This window comes from Ranitomeya variabilis, chromosome 3 (genome assembly GCF_051348905.1).
Source record: "Ranitomeya variabilis isolate aRanVar5 chromosome 3, aRanVar5.hap1, whole genome shotgun sequence".
Classification (NCBI taxonomy): Eukaryota; Metazoa; Chordata; class Amphibia; order Anura; family Dendrobatidae; genus Ranitomeya; species Ranitomeya variabilis.
The window spans coordinates 21,595,801-21,604,741 of NC_135234.1; the positions used below are offsets into that span (position 1 = coordinate 21,595,801).

The 8,941-nt window shown below is 43.9% G+C and overlaps 1 protein-coding gene across 1 annotated transcript; it reads right to left on the reverse strand.

Moving 5' to 3' along the window:
* Positions 1 to 659: 659 nt before the first annotated feature.
* Positions 660 to 1,897, reverse strand: LOC143817896 (uncharacterized). The gene is made up of 4 exons (XM_077299364.1): positions 1,761 to 1,897; positions 1,546 to 1,630; positions 1,176 to 1,261; positions 660 to 897 (listed from the first exon to the last, which is right to left on the reverse strand). The coding sequence occupies exons 1-4, from the start codon at positions 1,861 to 1,863 to the stop codon at positions 695 to 697; spliced, it is 477 nt and encodes a 158-aa protein (XP_077155479.1). The 5' UTR covers positions 1,864 to 1,897; the 3' UTR covers positions 660 to 694.
* Positions 1,898 to 8,941: the final 7,044 nt, after the last annotated feature.

An 8,941-nucleotide genomic window follows, 5' to 3' on the forward strand; every position in this document is an offset into this window, starting at 1 on the left:
GATATTTCATCCTCTTGTTCTTCTGTAACACAAAACAATGAAATTAGCATTGTTAGAATACAAGATTTTAGATATTTCATAAAGAATATTAATATTATACAAGTTTTGTAACCTGTAAGCGTACTGTAAAGTTTAAAGATTGAAGGACCCACTCACCAGCGTGAACTTGATTTATAGGGTTTAATTACCACCATGATTGTTTTAGAGTTTTTTTTTATTAGGTAGTTTTTTTTTCTGTGAAACACTTGTTATAGTAAATGTAATAAAAGCCTAAAACTTACTGTCAGAGGAGATGATCATATCCTCATATGGGTCAATATCGGTCACAACATAATGGGGGCCAGGCGAAGAGATGTTGGTGTCTATGTGGACATCTCTCGGTTCAGCCATGGGTCCATGAGGAGCATCATCAATTACAATAGGTATTTCATCCTCTTGTTCTTCTGTAACACAAAACAATGAAATTAGCATTGTTAGAATACAAGATTTTAGATATTTCATAAACAATATTAATATTTTACAACTTTTGTTACCTCTAAACTGTACTGTAAAGCTTAAAGATTGAAGGACCCAATCACCAGTGTGAACTTGATTTATAGGGTTTAATTACCACCATGATTCTTTTAGAGTTTTTTTTTTATTAGGTAGTTTTTTTTTTCTGTGAAATACGTGTTATAGTACATGTAACAAAAGCCTAAAACTTACTGTCAGAGGAGATGATCATATCCTCATATGGGTCAATATCGGTCAAAACATAATGAGGGCCAGGCGAAGAGATGTTGGTGTCTTTGTGGACATCTCTCGGTTCAGCCATGGGTCCATGAGGAGCATCATCATGTATGATGGGTCCATGAGGAGCATCATCATGTATGATAGTTGTTACATCCTCAGGTTCTCCTGTAACACAGAACATTGAAATCAATTCAAAAGGAAAAACTTCTATATTTCTTCTAGATTGTTTCTTCTATCGCTATGGTACAGTCACATACAAGATCTATGAAGAGATTAGTTTTACTTTATAAATAAATATCATGTAATGAAAGAGACGACTCAGATGTCACTAGAGTCATTCTCCGGCTTTACAATGTGGACTGGGTCCATGTAATATAAAAGCCTCCAAGAAGTATCTGTCTGTACAGAGATATCCCTGTGAGGTCGGTGACGGCCGCACTTACCGCTAGGAGCAGCCCTACTCTTTATGTCTGCGTCCACGCCATCTTGTCTTGTCACTTCTCTATAGAAATTCTTCTTCTTTAGATGTCTGTAAGATGATAAACAGAAGTGACATTATACAGTAATCCATCTCTACACACTGCACAGTGCTATGATGAGATATATTGTCCTCCATCTATTTTATCGGTCCCTTTCTGCAGTCATTTCCGGAATACAGAATCGTCCATTGTGCTCTCGGCAGGTCAGACCCAGTGTAGGAGCCGCTAAGCGTCTACACGAGGTTGTACCCGGCACTGACTCGTGTGATGACCTGAAGATGTGAGATTTCTTATACAGACCCCCATGTCGCCCAGAAATCATTGTGAGACTTACCCAAATATGATGGTACAGATGACACCAAAGAGGAATCCAGAGAAGAAGCAGACGGCAGCAGGAATATTAAACATACTATAGTGATCTAAGGGAGAAAAGATGAAGATCACATGAGAAGACTCCGAACATCACAAGTCACACATGAAGAACCCTCCATGACAGGTATCATCTGACCAATACCTCCATATTGGGTGGATATCCGGTAAAGCTCTTACCTGCAGGGATCACGGCCCTGGGATCACGGGGGCGGGTGTTGGTAGGAGCGCCCTCCACAGGTGCTAATAGCACACTCAGCAATAGAAGAACTCGAAACAGCATTTTAGCCCGGAGGAAAATATCGCTTCTTGTGTAGTCCACAGTCAGCCTCTCCAGACAAAGCCTTGTTCCGGAGCGTCCCTCCTTATAGCCACAGTCAGGACATCACAATGGTGGTCGCACCGTGACATCACGAGGAGCGGAACACGAGTGATGTCACAACGGGCCAGATACCGGTCACCACTGAGGATGAAGCCGCTCCATCCATCGTTATGTGTCTCCTCATAGTACTCATCTCTGGGTCACTGATATAATAAAACATTACACAGGATTCCTGCTGGAAAATGGCCGCCATCAGGACAAGTAGTAAATGCAATAGGCCGGGAATCACTGGAGAACTGACAGCTCAGAGGATATTCTGATCGCTCCTGATTACACAGATAATGTGTCCCGTGTATTCAGGACAAACCTTTTCTTAGGCCTCACTCTCTCTCTGATGTGAATAAATGAAGAAAGAAAAAGTATCTAAAAGCATCATGAAAAAAATGAGAAAATCAAATTTTTTTTTTGTCTGGCGGACATGCGAGGGTAACATGGAGATGAGTGTGATAAAAGGAAAAAGGCTGATAGCAGCAGACAATAGCTTAAGAATATTAAAAGTGATATAATGATTAAATGGCTGATAACAGCAGACAATAGCTCATGATAATTGTTTGCACGTGGAATAATGCTGAGGACAGAGAACCATTGCTCAGGATAATTGAGAACTAACATGGAAACAGGCTGATAAGAGCGGACAATAGTGTAATACCCCGAAGTTTTGGATTACAATAATAGTATGTAAAATAAATGCACTAGAATATGTGAACTGTTGCGCTGTATCCTGCAATTTTTTTTTCAGGGCTATTAGGCTATTGTTTGAGGACCAGCAGGTGGGCCTCACTATTGTCAGAGGGCCATCAGGCTGCCCTCACTCTGATTTTAGAGGGCCAGCAGCTAGCCCTCACTAAGCATTTTTGGAGGGTTAGCAGATGACTATGGTTTGCTACTGCAATATAATTTATCAATCTGAGGTGGGCAAATTTTCTTTTCGTATTAATACTGTAAAGTTTGAAACTTGAGGGTCAGTAGGTGGCCCTCGCAATTTATAGAAGGATAGCGGCTGCCCCATTAGTTTTTGTTGGCCAGCAGGTGTCTTGTGGACAGATGAGACCAAGATGGAGCTTTTTGGTAAAGCACATCATTCTACTTTGTTTACTGTAAATGAAATGAGCCCTACAAATAAAAGAACCCAGTAGTTACAGTGAAATATGGTGGAGGTTCAAAGATATTTTGGGGTTGTTTTACTGCCTCTGGCCCTGGTTCCTTCATTGTGTTCAAGGCATCATAAAATGTGAAGATTCCCAAAGGATTTTGGGTTTCAATGTAGTGCCCGGGGTCTGAAAGCTGGGTTTACATCCTAGATCATGGGTCTTCCATCAGAACAATGACCCTAAACACATGTAAAGAAGCACCCGGAAATAGCTGGAAACAAAGCACTCAAGAGTTCAGAAGTGGTAATTCCAGCTCCAGTAGAGTAAAGTGTCCCCTACTACCTTTTACATACAGATGCTACAGAGAAACTGAGATGGATACCTTAAATCAGTTAATTTTGCCCGCTTTGATGAATTTCTGAGTACAAAACACCGTAAAAACATTAATCAGTCAATGAGTTCATGGGAGAAAGCAACAGCAAGACTTAGAATTTATAAAATAATAATTCCTGACTATATGCCTGTCATACGCTATACCTACTACCACATCTCATTGCAAACAATTTGCAGATAGGAGTAGTATTATTGTAGAATATAGAAGGTATATGAACCGGCCCTGAAAAGAAATCTTCTTGTACGTGGCAGCAACAAACTTTGGAGAAACACAAGTAACACTGGCAGCTTTGATGAATTTCTCAGTACAGAACACTCTAAAAAACATGAATCGGTCGATGAGTCCATGGAAAAGCAGCAGAAAGGCTTAGGATTTATAAGATGATAATCCCAGACTAGATGCCTGTCGTACATATTAACACAATTTTGCTGTAAAAAAAAATACAGGCAGATAATTTAAAGTCTGGTACCTCCGTCACACGCCTCCCCTATCTGGGTGCTAAAAATTGGGGCATTTTTTGTGCTCCATTGAACTTTTTTTTTGCTATGTCTTAGCCTAGCTATTGACACAATTTTGCTGTTAAAAAAAAAATCCAGACCAGATAATTAAAAGTGGGGGATGTCCATCACAGGCCTCACCTATCTGTGGGCTAAACATTTTGGAATTTTTGGGGCTCAATTGAACTGTTTTTGCTGTGTATTAGTCTAGTTATTGCCACCAGTTTGCTTACAAAAAAAAGGTGTTACCTACAGGCCAGATATTTTAAACTGTGGTTTTCCCGTACAAGGATCACATATAAGTTCGCTCAAAAGTCAGTCATTTTTAGTGAACATGCAAAATATTGTATGTATTAACAGGAGCATACAGTCTAGATCACACAAAGTCATTATTGCCCTTTACTCCTCTTTGGTCAGGCCTCATCTGGAATACAGTGTCCAGTTTTGGGCACCACATTTTAAAAAAGACATCAATGAAATGGAGCAAGTTCAGAGAAGAGCGACCAGAATGATGACTGGTCTGCAAACCATGTCCTATGAGGAACGTTTACTGGATTTGGGAATTTGCTGTCTACAAATATCTCCAGGGCTGTCACATTGTAGAAGGACCATGTTAATCCTCATTTTCACAAGGAAAGACTAGAAGCAATGGGATGAAACTGAATGGGAGGATACACGGATTAGATATTAGAAAAAACTTTTTGACAGTTAGGGAGATCAATGAGTGGAACAGGCGGCCACGAGAGGTGGTGAGTTCCCCTTCCATGGAAGCCTTCAAACAGAGGCTGGACAGACATCTGTCTGAGATGATTTAGTGAATCCTGCTTTGAGCAGGGGGTTGGACCAGATGACCCAGGAGATCCCTTCCGACTCTACCATTCTATGATTCTATGATTTTAGTCCATTTAAAATGGGCAAAGTGTGTGCCAAGGGACAGGGACATGATGGTGATGGTGCATGCAGAGGGCAAGGCTGAGGATGTGGGCAAGCCGAAATTGGGCAACAACAAACACCCACATCTTCTTGCTCGACCGTTCTGTCACAATTACTAGGGGACTGCAGCAGCACACCACTATTGAACCCAGAGCAGTGTCAAAAGGTTGTTGGTTGGATAGTGGATAATGCTTCCAGTCATTTTGCCACACCTACCTGTCTTCCACTCTGTCAAGTCTCAGTAGTTGTGAGTCTGGGCCCCATATTCCTCACCCTGATCCTCCTTCCTCCCACCATGCAGAGCACCCGGAGACAAGTGATCCCACACTTGGACACTCCGAAGAGCTGTTCACTTTTCCATTTAGAGATTTGGGCTTCTCTCCCAGAGAACTTGAAGCGGGGCAAGCGGAGATTACATGTAGCGATGCCCAAATATTTGAGCAGCCACGTTCACATGAAGGCGACGGTGGGAACGTGTCACAAGAGGTGGACAATGATGAGACACAATTGCCAAAAAGTCAGGAGGAGGACCAGGGTGCGGAAGTAGAAGAGGAGGTGGTAGATGATATAATAACTGACCTAAGCTGGCAGGAGGACATGCAGAGCGAGAACAGCAGCACACATGGTGAAGGAGGCATAGCACCCCAACAGGCAGGAAGAAGCAGTGTGGTAGCCGCAGACAGAAGAGGGCCAACCGTTCCCCATAACACCAACACCACCTATGCTGATAACCCCTACAGGCCATTTGCACCAGCTGCCATGCTAGCATCAGCAGGGGTAGCAAAACTACTAGCCTGACCACCCCCAGCACGATCAGACACATGGCAGCAAAGCACCCGACTTTGTGGTCCAAACCCCAGAGTCCAGGGACACTGTCTGCGGGTGACACCACTGCTTCTTACGCTGTTGTGCGTGGAATCCAATCCCCTGTCCATGGTGCCTGCGAAGATGCCTCCTGCCCTGCACCTGGCGTTGCACACACTCAACTAGTACCATCATCAAGCACGTCCTTGTCCCACCGCAGCGTTCAGTTGTCCATACCCCAGTCCTTGGAATGCAAGCGGAAATACGCTGCCAACGCCCCACAGGCCACCCTACTAAATTCACAGATTTCTCATCTGCTTGTGGTCGAAATGTTGCCTTTTAGACTCATGGAGACGGAAGCTTTCCGCAACCTGATGGCGGCCATCCCAAGTTACTCGGTCCCCAGCCGCCACTATTTCTCCCGGTGTGCCATCCCCGCATTACACAAGCACATGTCCCAAAACATTAACCGTGCCCTCAACAATGCTGTTACTGGGAAAGTCCACCTAACCACGGCCACGTGGACATGTGCTAGTGGGCAGGGACGGTACATCTCATTCTATTATATGCCTATACTCTATGTTGATAATGCCATACATCATATATTTACATTTTTGCAAGTATATTCACTTATTGTGCTTATAATCTGTGATTCCAGATAGCGTATTAACATATTGATCTCTTTTTACAGAGCCGTCTTTATTGATCACCACTGCAAGTCACCGCCCTTGATCTCCTTCCCCCTTGTGCTCTCCTAAATTCCTCCCATCTCACTGCCCGACTGCATCCACGTGTGATATTCTGCAATCCGCATCATAGTCCGCTACACAGAATACAGTACCGCTACTATTCCGACTTAGTTACATATACAGGCAATGAGTTAACGGGATCCTACTATTTCCATAGCGGTGGAACGCAAACACCTTCACCGGTGGAGCGCACACTTCCTGTTGCGTACTTCCGGTCTCGGCGTGGCGACTAGTCCTGCCCCATGCCTATAATTAGGCACATGGAGAGGAATGCCTCCATCTAACCAGCGGCAGACACCGCGATAGATGTGCAGCCTCCACGCCACTATCCACCACCGGTAAGTCAGGATTTTTATCCTTATACCTGCGTACCCTTAAGATTCATAGTGGTCACTATATGATAATATTTCTTTACAGACCACTGGACCCGGTTAGTCCGGATCATTATACGCACACTTCTATTCATAGTGACGCAGGTTAGTTATTTAGAGACATAAGCATTTTTTATGGGTCCTTTTTACCCCTTACGATCCAACTTACCCTCTTCTAATATGCGTTTACTACATAGGTACTTTGTATGTACAAGGGGCTGGATTACCCCACAGTGGCTACATAAGAGTATATTACGAGTAAGTTTAGATAGATTACACCTACAAATATACATATCACTTTTATTATGCCAATTATGTAAGTTTATACCTTATCTTTTCTCATAGGCTTATTTGCCTACCACAAGACAATGTGAAGCAGTCGGGTATGTGTGATTCCCTCTCCTTTACCCTTACCTTCTCACAAATCACATTATGAGCTATATTGTTGTTTGATCTACAGTGTGATCATGTTTACTTTAGTCTACTTGTTTATATCATGTTGTGTTTATATCATGTTGTGCAGTATACTGAAGAAGGTCATGAATTGACCGAAACGTCTTTATAAACTGGACTGCAATAAAATTATCTTCCTGCATCCATAAATACGAGTTGAGTGCCAATGACTATTTATCACGGTACATCTCGCTGACAGCACACTGGGTTAACATAGTGGAAGCCGTGACCTAGTCGGTCCTTGGGATGGAACACATCCTCCTGACGCCAAGGATTGCGGGCTCTATGTCAATCAGGGTTGGCCCCAAAGTCTACAGCTCCTGCACTTCCTCCTCCTCCTCTTCAGCCTCCATCTCCGACATCAACACATCAGTCACAAGCTGGAAGCAGTGCAGCACTGCCTCAGCCAAGAAGCAACTGGATGTCCTGAAGCTAATATGCTTAGGTGACAAACCGCACAATGCAGAAGAGTTGTGGACAGCTCTGAAAGAGTAATCAGATCTGTGGCTGACATCGCTGAACCTACAGCCAGGCATGGTCATGTGTGACAATGGCTGGAACCTGGTGGCGGTTCTGAGGTGAGGCGAGCTCACACACGTACCTTGCCTGGCCCATGTGCTTAACCTCATTGTTCAGTGGTTTCTCAAAAGCTACGCGAAGCTACCAGATCTGCTTGTGAAAGTGCGCACCTGTGTGCCCATTTTAGAAAATCAGCTACAGCTTCTGCCGCCCTTGCCATGTTTCAGTAGTGTTTACAGCTTCTGGCTCACCGAATGGTGTGTGATGTCCCCACGCATTGGAACTCTACACTGCATATGTTGGAAAGGATTTGAGAGCAGAAGAGGGCAGTTGTTGACTACCAGCTTCAAAAAGGAGGCCGTCGATATTCAGTTCAGACTCCACACATAAGACCTCAGGAATGGACATGGATGTCAGACATATGTACCATCCTCCAAAACTTTGAGGAGTCCACCAACATGGTGAGTGGCGATGTCACCATAATTAGCTACACCATTCCACTTCTCTGTGTTCTGAAACGCTCTCTGCTCTCCATCAAAGAGGATGCATTGCAGACGGAGCACAATGAGATGGAGCAAGATATCATAAAGGGTGATTATGCACAGCCCAGCCTCATGTCGTCCCAATGTGGATTGGTTGACAATGAGGAAGAGGAGGAGGAGTAAGAACAGGAGCTACTTTCATGCACTATAGACGCTACTACAAGCACAACTGTCATACTGTCTGTTCAGTGTGGATGGCCTGAGGACAGGGAGGAGGAGGAGGAGAAGAGCATGGTCAGTTGTCCTCTTGGTGAGGACACAGAAGTCTTGCCTGTTAGCAGTCTGGCACGCATGGCTGACTTTATGTTGCGCTGACTTTCCCGTGACCCTTGTATTCTCAAAATTTTGGGTGACAGTCATTATTGGTTGGTGACACTTCTAAACACACACTACAAGGAGAACTTTCAATCTCTTCTTAAAGAGGCAGACAGGTGTACTAAAATGGTGCAGTACTAGAAGGCCCTTGTTGCGGATTATTAAAAAAATTCCCATTTGAAAACGCTGGCGGCAGAGGTCACAGTTCGTTGGACCACGATGGAGTACAGGCGAGAGAGACACAGCAGGCAGGGGAACAATGGCAAAGTTCTGGGAGTGTTTTCTGAGACCCTCCCATCGCCCTGGCACAG

Bases quoted from the DNA above. Each gene is read 5' to 3' on its own strand.
- LOC143817896 (XM_077299364.1), bottom strand. From the start codon at position 1,863: ATGCTGTTTCGAGTTCTTCTATTGCTGAGTGTGCTATTAGCACCTGTG. The intron at 1,631-1,760 runs GTAAGAGCTTTA...TTTCTCCCTTAG, and splicing joins CAGGGCCGTGATCCCTGCAG to ATCACTATAGTATGTTTAAT. The intron at 1,262-1,545 runs GTAAGTCTCACA...ATCATCTTACAG, and splicing joins ATCTGTACCATCATATTTGG to ACATCTAAAGAAGAAGAATT.